The sequence below is a fragment of the Cavia porcellus genome, unplaced genomic scaffold (assembly GCF_034190915.1).
Source record: "Cavia porcellus strain 051 isolate PalLab524CR breed Dunkin Hartley unplaced genomic scaffold, mCavPor4.1 scaffold_6, whole genome shotgun sequence".
Taxonomy (NCBI): Eukaryota; Metazoa; Chordata; class Mammalia; order Rodentia; family Caviidae; genus Cavia; species Cavia porcellus.
The window spans coordinates 52241836-52262887 of NW_026947489.1; the positions used below are offsets into that span (position 1 = coordinate 52241836).

General features: G+C 34.9%; 1 protein-coding gene across 8 annotated transcripts in view; it reads right to left on the minus strand.

Annotated features, from left to right (window-relative positions):
- Tpk1 (thiamin pyrophosphokinase 1) overlaps positions 1-21052 on the minus strand; it is a 344321-nt gene that overhangs the window by 192942 nt on the left and 130327 nt on the right. For all 8 annotated transcript variants that reach the window (XM_063250665.1, XM_013158945.3, XM_063250660.1 and 5 more), the window contains one exon: positions 3750-3822. In XM_063250665.1, the coding sequence (XP_063106735.1) occupies positions 3750-3822 (73 nt within the window). The remainder of the gene's footprint in view (positions 1-3749; positions 3823-21052) is intronic.

The window sequence follows — 21052 nt, forward strand, 5'->3', positions numbered from 1 at the left end:
CCCACAGACCCTCCAGCATTTGTTATTGGTTGATTTCTTGATGACAGCCATTCTTTCTGGGGCAAGATGGAATCTCGGTATTGTTTTAATTTGTATCTCTTGAATGATAAATGATGCTGAACATTTTTTCATATATTTATTTGCCATTTGTATTTCATCTGAGAAGTGTGTATTCATCGCAGATTCTAAAATGTACAATAGATTTTGTGATTTGAGAAGAAATTGTTCAAAAGGAAAAAGGAAGTAGGATGGGTGGAAGGGGAAAGGACGGTAGGGAAAAGGGAAAAATCCAAGTCAGTTATACAATTACTGTCTCTTAGTTCATTAAAAAAGGAAGGTTTGCTAATAACGGTTGGAGAAAGGTTTTTGACCACATATTTCTTGAGCAACTACTTTAAAGGTAACAACATGTAATACATTTACTATTGTTATTCTCCTATTTTTTGCTATGAAGTTTTGTTTTACCTTGTTATCATAAAATTAAATTGAATTAAGAAAATAAAAGAAAAGGCACACTGGCAGTTTGCTATCACCAACAGCTCTACCATTTGTTTCTGGTCACTTCAGTTTTCTTCATGTATGGCAGAAAACTGTGCAAAAGTACTGTTTAATTTCTGTCATTTTTAGATTCTATTATTCTTACCTTTTTTATGTTCTCTCCTATATGAATGAAAAATTTGTGCCATGTCATAACTTCATCATGACTAGTTCTTCAACCTCCTAAATACTCAGGAAGCATAGTGGAGGTCTCTTAGGTTTTGGTTTTGTTTAATTTTGTTTCATAGTTTTCCAATGCTAGGAGTTAAATCCAGACCATTGTGAGTGTCAAGAAAGTACTCTAGTGCACAGCTACTTCCCCAGCACGGGAGGCATGCTATTAAATCCTCTTTCCTATATCTAGTGAATATGCCAGAGATTATCAAGCAAAGAAAGAATATTACGAGATATGGGATAGTATAATTTCTCCTAAAATTCTCAGGAAACTAAAATGCATATGGACACAATGAATGGAATAATTACAAAGATGAAAGTAGATGATTTTAGCCTTGAATCAAAACAAGAAGAAAAAAGATGGAATGACCCAGAAAAATTGGAAGAGTTAAAAAAAAATAGGAGAATAAAATGCAATACCAAGAGAAATATCTATAGGAGACATTCCTCATTCTGAATTAATGTTAGTGAACTAGGCACTGAAGAACAAAGATAAATAGGTGAAAAAGAGGATACAAAAATTTTACAGCTACCTGAAAGGCCTTTTTTGAGTAAGTTAAGGTTTGTGTACCAGTTGCAAAGTTCACCACTGTGTATGATTAATTGCTGGGTCTTCATGATTTTTACAAACTTTATCCATTCTAAATTTCTGCACTTTCTTTGATATGTTCCTAGTTTTTGCTTCACTGGAAACTGAAAGGTGAAGAAAGGGTGTATTAGAAAGAAGAGATAACCTTGTTTCATTCGTGAAAGAGAAACTTAAAGAATGCTGAACTTGGAGATAATGGCTTATACGAATTGTGTGTAATGTTGCATTAACTTGTAATTATCATCATTATTGAAACTACAGCCAAATACTCACCAAGCACCCTAGAGGGCACATTAACTATAAAAGGTATCATCTGAGCCCTTAGGAACATGGCCTAAAAGATTGAGAGCACCAGGTTCAACACTCACTGGTATTTGTAAAACATGGATTGCATTCTATCAACCTAAAAGTTTCCACACCCTTTAAACAGTCAAAGATTTGGCTTAATCTTACTTTAAAAAACTAATAAATCAGACACACTAGTTTATATACCACATAGTTTTTGTTATTTGTGAAACCCAAAGTACAACTAAAGAGCAAAAAGACAAAGAGAGGTAATGGAAGTTGGAAAGGGGATCAGGAGATGGAGGGAAAGGTAGTGGAGAGAAAGGGGATAAGAAAAGAAATTAAAATGTGTTATATGTGGGCACCAACTCTGCACGAGGAAGGCAAACATGTACTAATACAAAAAAAAGAGGGGGTATAGGAACAAGAGATGGAAGGAGAGGAGAGGGAAGAAAGGAGATAAAAAGGAACTAAGGTGTGCTCCGTACACATACCCATTCCTCACAAGGTGTGTAAACAGCATGCACTGCAAACATGTGCCAATAAAAACACTAATCCTTAACAAGAAGACATGGTTATTAAGGTTAAAAACAAACAAAACAGGAAATATGTATAAGAAAAGTTAATCAGGAGGAATTAACTCAAAGTTTTGCTTTACTCCTGATCTCCATTTTACTACATCCAGGGAAAAACAAAGAGCTTCACGCCTCCTTTCCTGGTCCTGAGCAGGAATGATCAGACTGGTGCTCTCAATTTCGGCAAGCCAGCATCATGAAGAAACAGGAAAAGTCACATCTGGCCAGATCTTCAACTTGTTTTTGAGTATGCTCGTCTCTGCCTCTCCCGCTGTTTCCTCGGCTCCCAAAAATATGATTAATATCTATACATTTGCAAAACTCTGCATTGTAAGCCAGGCTGCAGCTTTCCATCCCAGTGAGGCTGAGGTATAGAGTTAATGAGAAGTGAGACTGTGGGGAGTGAACAGGAACGTGCCAATGTTAAAGTAATGGAGCGTGAATATCAAACACTGACTTGGGAGCAGTCTGCATTTGCTGAAGGGAAGTCTGATCAGCTGGTGGGCAGATGGGGTGTGCACAGATCTACATTCTCTGCCAACTCCAGAATTTGCATATCACAAAAGCCTTTATAGGCCAGCCACCTCTGTTTCCCATCTAGGACTGGGTCTTCCTTCATTCATTTTTTCTGTCTTATTTTCTTTCCTTTTTCCTTTTTTATTTCCTTCTGTCCTTTTCAAAAAAGGCTTTTCTCTCTTCTCTTTTTGAAGCTCTCATTTCTCCTCCAACCTTAAAAAGGATTTCAAGTTTTATGATCTTGAGAGCTGCTCTATCTTTAAAATACGTGCAACTTGCCAGTGCCATTTAGAATAATACAGATGCTGCTGTTGTGGCTGGAAGAATTACTAGTGCTACAATTTTCCTTTAAAAACTCTGCATTGTCTTCTAAAACCAGTGAAACTCTGAATTATTTAATTACCTTAATTCACTCCTACATGATTCTATGATCCCCAATTAGATCATTTTTATGTTCGTAAGTGGCAAGGATCTCTGGAAGATTTGCACAACAATAGAGATAAAATGAATACTTTAATAAGGTGTAGGCTACTATTAATCTTACTTTGTAATGAATATTTTTATTCAGAACAGAGTAATGAGAGTTTCAAGGAAATTGTTGTAGGAAAATACTTTGGTTTTAAAATTCTGGGAACATACAGTTATGCACTGTTAGAAAAATTTAGAATGATGCTTTTAGTGCAGATTATGATGCATAAAAATAAACAGATCTACATCAGTTGGGAATTGGTTGAATACAACAACGTATACACATTAAATTTACTGCTTGTGAAAAATGTATAACAACACATGAGGATATAGGCAAGAATCAAATATTATTAAGTGAATTTATATAAGCTGTATACACTTAGTGGATTCTTTACGTGACAGTTATGGAACTTCTCCATGACCACATGCCTTTTTGTCATTATAAAATTTCCATTTTGCATGCACACTACAATTTTTGTCACAAAATAAAAGTAACCAAACAAAGAGCTACTCGGTCCACACATAAGGACTGAGAAAATCAGGAAGAACACAGGAAAAGCAATGGCATGAACAAAATCTTTAATATGGCAGTGTTTATAGTTTACCTTCACAGTGTAGTACTCTTTGACTTCAGGCCTAATAGAATCAAAGTCTCCACTGATGAATTCAGGCAAAAAGCTGAAAGAAACAGTTCCATGTAAGTCATATAGAGTGATCTATTTATTTGTTAAACTTTACGACTATGATTATAAGGATCAGAAATCAAAGAGTACGAGGATCAAAACTCAAGTACTCAAACCAGAAATCAAATATTTTCAGAGTGACAGGAGAATTACAGCCCATGCCTTCAATTTCAACCCAGTGTGACTGAGAAAACTACAGGTTCACAGCCCATTCGCTAACTCAAACAGTGTCAGTCAATATTTATATTTTAAGTAATAGAAGATTACTGGTTTTAAAAATCTTTTCATTAAAGAAACCTAACATCAAAGTTGTTCTTTGCTACTACCATTTGCATATATACAAACTTTACATTATTCTACCCTCAAGTTTAGAACTTTCAAAATGATTATGAGAATTCAGCATTCTGTGCCCAGCGTGACTCAACTCAAAGATAGTTCCTAAATATCCCACTGACGTAGTTTTCAAATCCCATCTTCTAGATAGCTTTGAAATTCTCTCAGTCCCAGGTACTAAGGATAAGAGGGATTCTCAAATATATATGCTTCTCATGATATTACAATTATGACTACCTTACTTCTCTTTCCTGCTGCATTTTTCCACAACTCATTTTCGAGAAACTATTTTACTTCTCATCTGTAAGGCATCATTTATTTCTTCCCTCTTAAAACATTTAAAATGTGGAGAATCCATAGATTTTTTTAGTATTCCTCTAAAAACCACCCTGAATTCTTGAGCCTGACAATGTGTGTAACAAAGTAGGGAATGTTCATTTTTGCTTCCATCAAAAATGTTCCTGTCATCAGGTAACCTCAGCTGCTGTTAATGGCTCTTATTTAAAAAGAATAACAACACTTCTCAAAACAAAGTCATCTAAAGAAGTAGTTTCCTAGTTAAAGGGAGACTTGTTGAAGGCTTATCTTGTTGAACTCTTCAAAGTTCAAGAACTTAGACAATTCTGTGTCACAAAAGTCAAGACTGGGAGCTATTTGGCTCCTGTGAAATTTTAGTAATACACAAAAGGGTTATAGTTAGGATTGAGGTCCATAAAAATTCCTAGAGAACCTCTTGAAGTGGGAGGAATACAGACGCCAGCACCCATTCAATTAACAGCAAGAAACTCCTATTTCCTATTCCTATACCAAAGGCGGAGCAACTACCACCAGGCGACAAATGACCTGGCTATCTGCCCACTGGCCAGGGGTAAAAGCCAGGGCAAGGACTGATGCAAGAAGAAATCTCACTCAGAACAACTTGTGTGTACATTTAAGGTCAAGTTAATACAGAGGAAAAAAAAAAAAAAAAACACTAAACAGGGCCTTTTGTACAACTTTTTTATGGCTCTGTTTGGAAATAATCTTTCATGAATCCTAATCTAACTGACCTGTGTTGGGCCAAATCTTCTCTAAACTCCACATCTTCCTGGGACTACACAGTAAGATAAGAGAAATTTTACCACAACATATGTACTGCTTAAAGTGCTTTGCTAAGATGAATTAGCGCTTTTTTTTAAAATTTATCTATTAAATCCCCAAAGTGAACAACTCTGTGTAAAAGACTTTAGTTTACTTTGCAGTAAAGTAGAACTGGGAAGGAAATGGAAGCACTGAAGTTTTCAAGCTAATTTGCCAGGTTTCAACATCTTATTCCACATTTTCTTCCCCACACATTCCACTATTTTCAAATTTACTTCTTAGGTAGCTATTTAAATCTTATATGAGGTATGATAAAAAAATAGTACATACTTAAATTTTTAAAATATTTCTTACAATAAGACATGTGGTCATCAAATTCCCTGAAAATCCTCCTCCTTGCTTAGAATATATGTATCCCACTCTCCTTGCACTTTCTGAAGCAGATCTGAAGACTCTTTCATGAGTTTTACTTGTACCATTGTGGCTGGCTGGATGTTCAAAATCTATTCAAAATGTCCCCCTTCATTGTCATTTTGTTATGAGGAAGAAGCAGAAGTCACACAAGGCCAGATCCCAGTGAGTAAACTACATGAGGAAAGACGTTACTGGTTTAATTGACAGGCTTACTACAAACTGCTTCAGAAAGTGGCCAAAAAATGGCTAAGAGTGTTCAAAGAGAAGAGTATTCTGAGGAGAAACAATGGAAATGTATGTTTTACTAAGTATTTTTATCGAAACATTAATCACATTCTTTATAACAGCTCACAGTTTTCTAGTATTAGGAATAAAAACAAACCATTTGTTCAGTTTTTCATTTTTATCTTAAATCAATTCACTCATTTTTAGTGGTTCTCCAAAATGCTTCTGCACACTACTATTCAATCACATACAAAAAGGCTTTTTGTTTTTTGTTTTTGTTTTTGTTGTTGGATCACTGAGTATTAGCACTGGGAGGGATAAAAAGAATCATCCCTCCCACATCTTCACTGGCCTTTACAAAGGACTGAAATCAAAGATGTCAAGTGAATTTGTGTATATGACCAGTGTCTAAAGTAACCATGAAAAAGCCATTTAATCTTAGGGCTCTGGTTCATATCTCCAAGTTCAAGTAATTTCCTAATAAGACTGAATTTGTATTGCTCTCCAAATCTTAGCTCCTCAGTTATCTAGAAACAATTTGGCTGTCTCCAAATAGCATATTGATTTTGACAACAAATAAAAATGAGAAGGAAAGTTGATATACAAATAGGTAGCTAAGCAGCTGTCCCTTAGGATAGCAATTTAATTCTCCTTTTTAACTTATATTGTCACTAATGAAAGAAAGCAATCACCTAACTTCACTTATATTTTCATATACAATGATATTATATGGATAACTGAGGACTTTGATGAACTCTTAATATAATGTTCTCCTTCTTGTAATATACATGCACGCCAATTAAATCATAATGCTTATTCTTAAGAGCCATGCCAAAAATATACCTGGTATGCATGCTGAGATGACTAAAATAATTAAGACTTTTCTTCATACAATGCAGTAGATTTTTAGACTTCCTGAAATGTATTTTTTGAGGTTGCAATTAGAAGCCCATCTCACTTTTTGCTTGTTTCCATGGCACCTAGGCATTCTGAGAAGGTACTTACTGGGGATGACACTTCACAGACATGGATGAACTATATTATGATATAAATGATGATTTACACAAAAAGTTTATTTTTAGACTTTTTTGGGAATAACTCATGATAGCTTTATGGATTTGTATAGCCACTGGTCCCATTTCAGCCCACTGGTGACAGAAATCACATATCAATCTTTTTTAAAATTTTCAATCTATGGGGCTGGGGATTTAGCTCAGTGGCATAAGTGTCTGTCTGGCAAGTGTGAAGTCATTAGTTAGATCCCTGGTACCAAAAAAAAAAAAAAGATTTTCAATGTATGAGAATCAATTCATTAGTACTAAGTGGTGACTCAAACACTACATAAATGGCCCACAAATGCTTGATAGTTAACTTTTAACTCTTAGCAACCTTATCACTCACTACTGACAAAATAACAAAAAGCACGTTATAGTCAATGAGCTAATGATACAACACATGTAATGATTAAACAGGAAGCTGATGTGTTTAGAAAATAAGATTATATAAAATGTCCACATTTGTTATTAAGTAACAAAGGCAAGTTCTAGAAAAATGTACATACTATTATCTTGTCAGTATAGGTTTGAAATAAAAATAAAAATATGTATAAATTTATCTGTAAATCCTTGTGTAAGCACAAATAAATTTATGGAAGCAAATGGAACTGTTCACATGAATTATTTCAAGGGATGGGATTAAATTTTCTTCAAAAAATTTTATATCATTTATCTTGAGGATTGGGATGAGAGCATGTCTGTTGAGCATGCACAGGGTCCTGGGCTGGAACTCACCAGGGAAACAAACAAATATGAGGCTAAAATTAAAGAATTACCTGAAAAAAAAGTGATGTTTCCATTGCAAATGAAAAAGGAGAAAATTAACTGGAAAGTCAGTCTCTAATTACAAGAATACTAAAGAGTCCTTAGGAACCAGGAAGATTATTATATTAGATTTTAGTCAATTCATCTATATATAATAATTTTTTGTCGTTTAAAATATTTGACATTGTCTCATACTCAGTAGTCCAGAAATCAATACCACAAGAATTCCACAAGGCAGGAAAAATAACTGTTTCGCAAATAATTATTTAAGCATTTCTTTATATGCTAATGAACCTGAAATAAAATATCAATATCAGAGTAAGACTAAAGGAAATACAGATATCATACAGTTAAAATGGCTAGGGAGAGAATGAGACAAGAGCAATGATAAAAATATATGTGTGTATAATAATCTATTTAGGTATTGAAATAAAATAATTTGCAAAATGAGGCCGACTAAGGACTTTTACCCTACAGGAACCATTCAACAGACATTTCTTGAACCTTTGGTCTATGTCAACATCTCCATGATTCTCATCCATTTTATGTTTATTAATGAATATATGTTCAGTGAATTTCTCTAAACTCACCTCTGAGGTTAATTTTTTTACCCTAATTTTATGGTAGAAAGTCAAGGCTAAAGACAGAGAGCCACTTGCATAGATGTCACAGATTCAAAAGGTTTTTTCTCCTGCTCTTCCTTTCTGCATTGAACAATAAACACTATTGACTGGACTAGGTAAATCATGCAACACCCTTCCCTCACAAGATGAAATTTCATTTATTCCAAGAGCCTATCTCTTAGTTGAAATGTTTTCCCTACATTCCCATCCAGAGTTGCATGGTAAAGAAGTGGCAGTGAGTACCATGCAAAGTCAGTCCGCATCATCAGTGGTTACTACCCTGGCATGCTCCACCCACAAAGGCTCTTGGTTTATTTTAATGAATGGAGAGGTGGGGAAGACAGGTACAAGCACAAAACTCACATGAAGTTTCTTGAAAGCATATATTTCTTTCTAGTTAATAAATAAATGAATATTCTTTGATGTTGAGCAGTCAACATTGGCAGTGTACATTTTATGAGTCAGTAAGAAATCATATAGTTATTTTCTCCCATGTCAGAGTAAATAAGCTCTCACTGTAATCTTTTGGAGACCCAGACAAAATAAATAAAACAATGGCATTCACACAGTGGGATATAGCATCAAGGATAGTGATTTGGTACATGATTCTCTAATGATGGGTACATGCCATTATAAAATTGTCCAAACTCATAGAATCTACAACTCCAAGGGTGGGCTTTAGTGACACCACAGAATTTAGGAGATAAAGATGTGTCACTGCAGGTTCATTTTTTGTAGCAAATGCATCACTCTCGTGGAGGCCACTGATAACATTCGAAGCTTGCATGAGGCAGAACCCTGTGTTGTCCCCTATTTTGCTATGAACCTGAAACTGTTCTTATAATATAAAGTATTTTTTTAAAGGGGAAATGACTGAATAGCAAAGAAAATAATTTGGGAGTAAAAGATAAAGCATAGAATTACCATGTGACCAGCGTTCTATTTATATAAGGTGTATATTGTAGAGAAATGAACACATATTTGGATACAAAATCTTGTAGCAAAGATGAAAATACCCTAAATGTACATGGCTGGATGAAAGGATAAACAAAATATGGTATGGGCATAAAGTAGATTTTTATTTAGCTAAAAAAGATATTAAGTTCCTGATATGTCATACAACTTGGATGAAGTGAAAGAAGTCAGCTGCAAAAATGCACATATAATATGACTCCATCCATGTGAAAGTCATTAACTTTGGCAAAGGAATGAGGAAGCAAGAGAGAGAGGGAGATGAGAACACTAGGAGAATTAAGATGCAATACAGACATATAGCAGCTCCTCACAATGAATGTAATCATTATGAACTGCAAACATTATTACTTAAAAATAAATTACAAAAAAATAAAGACTTATAGAGACTCTAAGCAGATCTGTAGTTTCTAGGCATGGGGGTGAGGATGGGTAATTGCTAGAAGGTAAAGAGTTCCTTTTTGAGGTGATAACAATGTTTGGCAATTGCCAGCAATGAAGAAGAATTATTGTTCCATGCCCTTCACTGGAAGGGGGTGATGGTTGCACGAATGTGTGAACATATACTAAGACTGTACTCGTAAATGGGTAAATGGCAAGGAATGTAAATCTCAGCCAAGCCATTAAAAGGACAAAATTGAAAAATACCAGAAAAGCTGCATCTGTTATTACACAGAAACCTAATATTGAATATGTATAGGTCATCCCAGCTACCAAAAGCAAATATGCATGTACTTTTTCAACAGTACATAGAAAAATCCTTAACACAGACCACATATAGACTCGGAATCAGCAATATTTTGGTTAAAGAGTGAAACAGTCAATACTTTAGTCTCTATGGTCTACATGGTCTTTGTCACAACTACTTAACTATGTGACCGTACCAGAAAGCAACCGAAGAGATGAGAAAATAATGAACACAGTTGCATTCGAACAAAACTGTTCAAAGGCACTTGGCCTGCAAATTAAAGTTTGCCAACCCCTGTTACAAGCTGTAAAACACAACTCAATAGATTTTACAGAACTGAAATCATATCAAGTATGTTGGTGGTTTTTTTTTTGGAGCCGGGGATCAAACTCAGGACCTCATGCTTGCCAGGCAGGCGCTTACACCGCTGAGCTAAACCCCCAGCCCTGAAATATGTTTTATAATAGATTTGCTTCCTTTCCTCTATATTTCCAATTAAACAACCGTAGTCTTTATTCCTTGGAATGGTACACGGATAGTGAAACTTTTAGAGTTAAGCGCTCAAACTGCAACCCAAAACCCATTTATTTACGCAGAATACCAACACTGCAGTTAAAGGTGAATACTGAAGTTTGGGTTTAGAAAAAAATAGGGGCTGGAGATTTAGTTCAGCGGCATAAGCGCCTAACTTGCAGGTGTGTGGTCTTGAGTTTGATCCCTGGTACAGATAAAAGCGAAAAAGACAAAAAAAAAAAGAAAAGAAAAGAAAAAGTAACTCACACATTGACATCTTTTGTCTTAAATGAAAAACAAGTAACATGCACACTCTAGGTTTGCCACCAGTGGTCTAGGAGTACAAAGAGAACTTACATTTATATAACTAATAAATTGAAATTAGTAAAAACCAATCCTATCATTAAAGGTTAAGCATTTTAGTTTTCTACAAATATCTATTTGTTATATACACTGACTGAAACTGCCCCACTAGATTGTAAGTTAATTACATATTTAATATTTATTTGTATTATTTATAGTTCAGTTCTATCACAAAGTTTTGTAAATAGGTGTTTATAGTTCAGGTGTATCACAAAGTATTGTAAATAGATGTTCTTTAGAAAATCACTGTCTCCTGACAGACATTGTAATACCAAAGATAAGTACCCATAATGTTACCTAACAGACATTATTTATTGAAAATATCTAACATCAATTTTATAAATACATGTGATCAAGTAACTTTAATATTCATTGCAACATCTGAATAGATACAATCATAACATGCTCCATTAGAAATGTTTGAATATTTTTTCACTGCTGGAAGGTTATCATTACACATCTGGGGGTAGAATATATTCTCAGTGACCTTTAGGACACAAGATTGGATTTTTCACATCTGAAGGGAATTGTTGAGTTTGTGTATGGATTTACTAGAATTTTAGCATTAGACAAGTCTGCATAATGACCAGCAGATTCTGGGAAAAACATCATATAAAGAAGAAAACAGTAATTCATCAACAAAATGTAAGGTTAAAAAAGTCTTAGAAAAAAAGCAGTTTTAAAACTTCACTACCAACTCTTTGGCCAAAGGGTACTATTTTCTTTGCTCTAGAAAGAGCAAAACAATTTTAAATTATAAGAAAATAGGACAACAGGAATATCTGTAGGATTTTTACATTACAAACATGGAAATCAAATAGTTTGACATTAAATAACATATGACAAGCATTTTAAATAATAAATTTAAATAAATTCTTATATATCGCACACAACCTAGCAAGTTTTGCCTGAGTTAATGTGTTAAAGCATAAATAAAAATCTGTAAGTAGATTTTCTTCTAAATTACATGAGTCATATGATATACTTCCAGAAAACAAATTTTATAATATAAATTACATTTAAGCACTGAACTATAGTCATTTATTCTCTTTAACATTCTTGCAAGATGCAGTCCTTAAAAGTGCACTGTCAGCTTTCTGATTGTGAATGCATTTTGTTGAAAACATAGCTTACTGATGCTCATTCACACGCATGGGATGTGCATGGGTTTAACACAGTACTCCCTACTCACCACCATCCAGTTCCATGTGATAGATGAGCCATTAAGGTGCTCTGTAAGATAGTTCGGTAACCTTCCCAGTCAATTCAACATCTTCCAAAAGCACTATTTAATCTTAACTTTGAAAGTCTATCTTTTCTTTCCCCCATGCTGGCTATCAAACCCAGGGTCTCACATATGTGAGACAAGTGTTCTACCATGATCTACACTCTAAGACCGTAGATCTTAAGGACTGATTTTATCTTAGGACGGTTAAAAGACCATCATAACAGATTTTAGACAGCTAAACTTGAGGTCATAGAATATTTCAATGCCCAAGTACAGCTAAAATTAAAAATGTAGAAAGAGCTCAGAGGAAGTTAGAACTAAAATAATATACCTTCCATATATGGGATATGAAATAATCAATATTTAATTTATATGTGCCAAGATATCACAGTCCCAAAAGATTTGAAGTACAATAATGAGGGTAGCCAAGTAATGGGACCATAATAATTCCATAACCATAAAAATCTATAGAGCAAAAAAAGCTTGAGGGAACTAGTAAAAGAAAAAAAATTATTAATTCTAGAATCTTTTGCTGGAGGTTTTGGGATCTTCTATATGTAGAGTATCATGTCATCTGCAAATAATGATAATTTAACTTGTTCCTTTTCTATTTTTACTCATTTCACTCTTTTGTCTAATTGCTCTAACTAATATTTCTGAACCATATTCAATAAGAGTGGTGACAGTGGACATGCCTGTCTTGTTTCTGATTTTAGGGTGAAAGTTTTCAGTTTTTGCCCATTTAGTATAATGTTGGATGTTGGTCTGTCATAGATTGGTTTTATCAGATTTGAGGTAAAGACCATCTATTCCAATTTTCTGTATAGTTTTTTTTTATCATAAATGAGTACTGGACTTCATAGAAAGTTTTTCTGCATTTATTGAGACTATCATGTGATTTTTGTCTTTGACTGTTGATATGGTGAATTACATTTATTGATTTGTATATGTTGAACCATTCCTGAATTCCTGGAATGAATCACACCTGGCCATGATATATAATATTGATGATTTGCTGAATTCTGTTTGTTAGTATTTTACTGAGGACTTTTGCATCTATGTATATTAGGAAGGCTTTTATAGGTAAATGGATGCAACTAGAGATCACAATAATATGTGAAATAAATCAAACTTGCATGTATAAGCATCATCTTGTCTTTCTAGTGCAAGAAACTAGGAGTACATAAGATACAAAACCTACAACAGATAATGAGAGAAGGAAAGAAACTGCTGTCAAGGAAAGATCAAGTGGGATGGAGAAAGGAGAAATGAAGGAAGGGGAAATTATATATATATATATATATATATATATATATGCATAGATTTAGGTGCCATAATTATACTACTAATTTATTTTAGTTCATTGAAAAGATTAGTTTGTGCTTATATTGGTTGATTAATTTTGCAAGTCTATATCTTGTAATCTGAACAACTAATTTGAAGACAATATACAATATATTAACTAATGTTAATTTCTCATTATCCTGTTTTAATACTCTGTATCATTGTTTTTAATATTTTCTATTTTTATTACTTTAAAATAAAAACTTTATTGCTTAAAAAAGACAAAAGAAAAAAGATTTTTGTACACTGTTAGTGCATGAAAAGTTAAACTAAATAAATGATGTCATGGAAAGGTTAGAAATAACAAAATACCTGTATTCAAGCAAAGGAAAGAAAAATAGCAGAACAAAAGAAATAATATGAAATGAAGGAGGATCAGGGGACACCTTGAAGGGCGATATGTGTGTCTGTTGCTTGGCACTGAATCCAGGGCTTTGCCTGCATTAGACAAGTACTCTAACACTAAACTATATCCCAGCCAAAGCCACTTATTAATATCTTAAGGAACAGAATAGCTTGTTATGGTATGAATCTTTATTCTCTTTCCAAATCCCTAAGTTGAAAACTAATCCCTGAAGTAATGTCCCTGATATGAGGGGCATTTGAGAGGTGATTAGATCACTTGTGCAAAGTCCCCATGAATAAGAAATTTGTTTATTGCTCCACTATTTGAGAATACAGCAAGAAGATACCTACTATGAACCAGAAAAATATCCCCTATATATACAACATGCTGGAGTTTATATTTTCCATTTATTATTCTCCAATAATATGAGAAATAAATTTGTTGCTCATAAGCTATTTAGTGCATGTATTTTGTTAATAATATTCCAAAATTGGTTAAGACACAATTTTTCATTCACAATTATTTACATATTATATTGTTTAAAGGAAGAGTTATTTACAGCTGTCTTAGATTCAGAGCAGGATTTTGCATACTAAATAAAAGTGCACACCCGTATCTTTTCCATAATATCAGGTCACCTGCCCCATCTGTACTTACCCAAAATTGTTTGTTTCATAGAAGATTCCAGAAAGGGGGGGGGGGATGAGAATGGCTATTGAAAGGGAAAGTAAGCAATGGGGTTATTTTCCTAGCAGAAAAGAGAAGTGGAGATGGGCAGGGTGGTGTCAGACAATGCCTTGTGTATTTAGAAGAGTGTAGTGCATTAAGCCGAGTGTAGTGCAGTGTGGAAGGTTTCATATTATTTATAAACATCAATGAGCCTCAAAGCATACGTGTATAGGTTAATGCCAATTTTTCACCTTAACAAATATAAAAAGCTAGCTCACTGGTATGCACTACTTCATGTAATTTATTTGCTTTATTCTCTTTCCCTGTGATGCAGCTGAGACATAATACACAGAATTCAATAGATACAGCTAGTGATTAAGGCCATTACGGTCACTAATAGGTTGTCTGCTCCTTGCAACTCTTCTACATCCACCTGTAAAAGCTGCCTACCCACGGCTTTTGCTATTAGAATGTTTTAAAGAATGTTTTTAATTTTGATTCTGACTACTTTCCCACAGCTCTTTCCATGGCAGGAACTACAGCCAGACCTAAGAAAAATAAATTCTTAAGAAATGCACTGTCCCACTGAAGTATCTCCTACTGCCACCAGGTTTTTTTAATCTTACTTCTTCCACCCATCATATATGAATGTGTGAACCACAACCCTTAATAATAGAAATTAGAGCCTATGCAGTTATTAAGTTCCAAGAACTTAATAAAGATCTATATAGCATGGAAATCCCAAAGAACTCAATCAGATGAAGGGGCTTAGATATAGGTCAACTCTAAATCACAGAATTGCTGTACGATAAATATGATTAATAAAGTTAAGACAAATGTTCAGAAAAACATTTTTAAAAATATACAAGGAGGTGAATATCCTCATTTGAATATATGTGACTTTTTAAATATAAATAAAATCAAATAGGAAAAGTTAAACTCAAAAAGAACCAAAGACATGAAATGTGTCTTAATATGCACATAATCCATTCTCTACATAAATACTTCTTTTATGTACATACTGCATTTTAAACCTCTAAAGCATTCCATATTACTAAATGTAATGGTCAATTTTCCCATGTTCCTTTCTATCAGATACATAAAACAACTAGCTCTCTATTATTTGACTAAAGGACAAGAATAAAGTTTTATGTTTTCTTCCGCTAATATACTGTTATTTGTGCTTGGAATAAGTTCCTTCTCATTTTTCCACTTATAATACGTTATTTGCAATGTTATCCGTAATTGTCTAGATTTTCTAATTCTGAATTTTTTAATCACTGGAATACCCCATAAATGAGTTCCGGAAATTATTTCTTCATGTACTAGGTGATCCTACCATACTACCTATATTTGTGTGTCCCTTATATATTGGTAACTCAAAACCATTATCTCCTTTCTCCTCGACTCAAGTATTCAGCAAATTAAAGTTATGTGTGCAAGCAACTGACCACCATACAAGTATCTCCACATGCCGAAACTCTGCTACAGTCTTCCCAATCTTACAAAAAGAAAAATTACAGTTTTTTCCAGTTGTTTGGTCCAAACACTTTGTATTGATTTTCCTTTGCTCCACTTCATAACAGATTTGTCAGCAAATTCAACAGACTCTCCTTTCAAAATGTACTGCCAATCTGGCCCCTTTTTAATCTCCAGATTAAACTCTGAGAAGACAGCTGATGTCAGGACTCTGTTCCGGACTCTGAGGCCTCCGATCTCACTCACACAGAAGCACTATTGCCTACAAAGACCCTTCAAGATCTACTCTCAAGAACCTCTCCAAACTTTGTCCTTCCCCCTCATTCTCTCCACTTATAGTAGATTACTTGCAGAGTCCTCTGTGATTATTTCTCCTTTCACAATGTGACTTTCCAGAATCTCCACAAATGGTGCTACTGTGAGTCTATTGCCCTACCACCTGAAGCTGCATTAATGTGTGACAGTACTGAATAATCAAATACAGAGGAAATGGTGAAGCTAGGCCTCAGGTAGAGTTGCAGCTAGCCCATTACTCCGTTTGGATCTCTCTCTTTCATCCTGAGACCAACCTGGAAAGTGTGATAGGTGGAGGATGAATGACAAGAGCCAGGTGCCCAGCTGGGAGTCAGCAAACCCCAAAATTGTAAGCAAGTCCCCTATGGACAGTAAACGGTCTACCCAGTGGGGACTTTGATGTGATAAGGAGTATGTTTTTGGTTTTTCCTCTCTGGTTTCTGATAGGAGGTACTGAGATTCTTGGAATCTCCCATCTGATGATGGTCTTCTTGCTAATGAGAAAAACATCATTAGAGGGCTGGAACTTTCAGTTCTACTCACCAAAGAAAAGGAGTAGGGATAGAGACTGAGTTAATAATCGGTAATGGACAACTATGCTCCGGCAATGAAATAATTCCAAAACTGAAAACAACTGGGTTCTGATTTCCACATTGATGAACACATCTTCCTATCTAGAAGGCAGTGACCCCATACATTAGGGCAGAGGCTCCTGCACTAGCGACCCTTGCATACCTGCCCGTTTACTTCTTTACCTGTCTATTAATTTGTATCCTTCATAGTATCCACTATAAAATAACTGTGAATGGATGGAAAGGCTTTCTCTGACTTCTGTGAGCCTTAAAGGAAAATTACCAAACATGAAGACTTAAGTCAAACAATCCGTTGCTGAATCAGACAGAAGCGTGAACAACGTGGGTTCCATTCCTAGTGATGATCTAGAACAGGGCATCCTTGTGGGAGGGAGCCTTTTACCTATAGATTCAGTACTTACATCAGGCAGTGAGCATCCAATTTATTTAAACTGTAGGATATCTTATGGGGAATCTACAGAGAACCAAAAGATTGTTTAGTATAGGAAGCCCACACTTTGGGGAAAATAGCGTGAGCAAGCAATAGTGTTTTTATCAACTACACGACTGACATGTGGAGAGCCAAGAAAATCTGCCCTGGATAGCTGGCTATGCAGTAAAAGCTAAGCTAAGCGACAGCACTGCCACACAGGTTCTCCCTTCAAACAAACATGTGGCCTACTTCAACCTCTGGGGCTCACTCTGACCTCAGTGTCTAGGAAGGCCTTTTCTCCCACCACGAAACACTATCCCTTCTGCAGCTTCACTGGATCCCCTTCCCTAGCAACACACTTCACACTTTAATATCTAAACTTCCTTATCTCTATGAAAGTCAACGAAGTCAAGCATATTGCATATTGCAGTTCCCAGCTGCATTCCAAGTGCCTTCAACAGTATCTGCCATAGAGAACAGTCTAAAATATGTATATTATAAAGTATGCTAAAATAACAATGGGATACATGATATATCAATAAAAATTATGCTAGTAAGGTTAGCAATAACAGTGAAAAGAACTGTAGGATACATTATACTGTTGATGAAACTGAAGAGGTATGCAAAGTATTCTGGAAGCAAATTCCCAAAATAGAAAAAAAATGTTTTTTAAATTTCAGTAACTTTTGACCCTTCTTTATTTTTAAGAAATTCCTGAATGTTAGACGTACAGTTTGATCTATAAAATGATGTTTTTTTTTTTCAGTGCTAGAGATCAAAGCCAAGGGCTTAACCACACTAGGCAAGTAGTGTATCACTGAGACCCATGCCTAGCTTTAGTTATAAAATTTAAAATTTTATTCATCCACATTTTAAATCAAACAAAATACATTCCAGATATATACAAAATGGCACACAGATTAAAAATGTAAAAGAAAGGATATATGATGAAATAGTAATGTATTAAAATATAAAAGAAAACAGGCATGATATATAATATATACATTTAAATTACTATTTTATCAACTATTCACAAATGTACACACTCAGCAATAAACAATCACAAAATAAAAAATTTAAAAGTTTTTTCATGTAAAAGTATCAGCAGTAGTTACTTCTAGGAATCCAATTTCAATTACTTTTATTTTAATAGTTCTTTGTATTTTCCTAGTTTCCCTATATTCATAACAATGATTTTTAAAATGCATGAATGTGTCAAAAAAAGCTAAATGCGAATACAGATTTAAACAATTTTATCTTTGTCTTATTTTTATTTATACGTATAATTACATTAAAATTATCTGAATATTTTATAAGATCATTCAGACTCTGGCCACTGGGGTTTGGCTAAATCCTGTGTTAGTAATCTCTGTCACTTGTACCCTAACTTGAGTCCATCCTGTTAAAAAGGATTTGAAGGCATTGGGCTAACGCAGGCCACTCACCTACCCACTCTGTCATGTACAAGAAGCCAGCTTTGGACAGCAGCTGCCACACGGAAGGAATTCACCAGAAAAGCCCTGTTCCCGCTAATACAATCCTAAGACCACACTGTTACGTGAACATGTTCCTTTCACTGACGATAAAATGCTAAGATGACAGAAACTGTAGTTGTTTTTCTTGCTTCTAACACACGGAACTGCTCTCCAGTCACTAATAACCAACTAATGTACAGCCAAGCAGGAGAAAACTGAATACACACTAGAGGCCGCTAGTGATAAATAAGTGAATTTTGCATGAAGTAAAAAATGATGACAGCTCCTACAAAGAAAACTGCATTCTAAGCTTCTAACCTTCAGCTGCCGTTTTAACCATTATGCTAGAAGTCAGAAAACTTTTATTCTGTCTACAGATATGCCTTAATCACTTAAAATTTTCAATCTAAGAAACAAAATTATAAATATTTATAATTATTCAATTTTTACAACAAAGTTTTGCCTTAAAATCATGAAGGCTTTTTACATTTTATAACATTAAACATGCTTATTCTCTACTTGGTCTTAGGACGAGGTTAAGAAAACATTATGTTGTATAATAGAAGCTTGTCTTGCTAATATTTTATGGAGAGAAAAATGTTTTGAAAAAGTAAGAGATGTACAAAACAATTTGCAAACCACTAGGAAAGCTATGTACAGTCAGAGTGGAATTTAATACTAGCTTACTTATGTATGGTTTGTGTCTAGATGTCCCCCCAAAGGCTTACGTAGTCACTGGGGGCAGACCTAGTGAAGTGGCTGAGTCTATGTTTGTGCTGCCTAGGGCTGGGATTGGTAGTGTGAGTGCTGCACCCATCCAGGGGTGGTCAGCTGGCATACAGTGTACAATAAGGAAAGCGGCTTGCTACTTCCCTTTAGCCCTTTTTGTTCTTGTCGCCTTTGGTACCTGCCACTGCCATGAGCAGCTGTTCCTGGGCCACGCCTCCTTGCCTTGGAGCCAGCTGAGCATGGACTGAAACCTCCATGAAAGCTACATAAACCTTTCCTTCCTTCATTTTGGGGACTGAGTATTTTGTTCCAGCAACAAGAGAAAAATAAACAACAGAACTTATAATATGAGATAATGATGCCAGCGAAAACATACAGAACTTTTGGGTTAAAATAACATTTTTATAAGAACGATAAAATGATAAACTTCTGATACACTTTTTTTTTTTAAATTTTGGAGTAATGTTACTAAATTTCTTAGAATTAATGAGAGTACTTTTATCACTTATGTGCATGAGAGGTGACCATTTAATTGCTTTTGTTATTTAGAGAGTGAAAACTTAGATAATTTTGGTAGCTAGAGTACTTCATACCACAATAAATACAGTAAAGTCTTAAGCCAGGGAGGTACAGAGAGGGGAAACTAAGATTAGTAAAGGGCATCAGGCTGTCCCACAGCACTGGCAGTGAGATGTGGGTGGATATAAGTTTTTACTTGGCAGTGCCTACCTATGTGTGCAGAAATGGGTGACTCTTGAAGGGAGGCATCTCTCTCTAGAAACAAATGTCACTCCTAGAAAGGGAATTGATAGACATTCCCTCAAAAATCACCTGAACTCTAGGAGGCAGAAGAGACAGCTGGGAATTCATCTGTGATGCTGGGTGGCCAGCTCAGGAGAGGCAAGTACTCTTTGGATGCAAGTTCAGCTGTGGATTCTTGTTCTTTGGATGCAAGTTCAGCTGTGGATATGGCTTTCAGCTTACTTTGAGTCTTACATAGTTACAAGTCCATTGGCAAAGTTTTAGCTTTTTGAGACAGGTCTCCTTATGTAGTGCAGGCTGGTTTTGAACTTGCCCATGTGGCCCGGGATGGCCTCGAGCTCACAGTGATCATTTGACCTCAACCTCCCGAGTGCTGAGATCACAAATATTCACCACTACACTTGGCTCATTCTCAAGTTTTCCTACTTATTGTTAATTATACTACTCTTAATAGACTAAACTGTCTAGAATTTTCTTACTTTACAACTTTGCACCCTGATACAAAAGAGCACTAAAAAAAGTCCTAATAACATCTAACAAAAGAGCTTTTGGTCTGAGTTTGTGATTCATCTTGCATAAAAATAATTTTAAGAATCTCTCCTTTATTAGGTCAAAAGAATTCAAAATTCAATTTGGAACAGCAGAATATTTAAAATCATCCATAATCATTTTTAATAACTATTCAGCACATAGCAAACTTCTTGGTGGGCATGATATATGTAAATACCAGAGACATAGAAGACATTCTTGAGGTCATAAGCTGCTATGAAACAGGTGACTTCAGATACTTCAGGTGATAAATGTTATAATACTAGAAGTGCCAGATAAGAGAACACACAGGAAAAGCACTTCTGCTACAAACA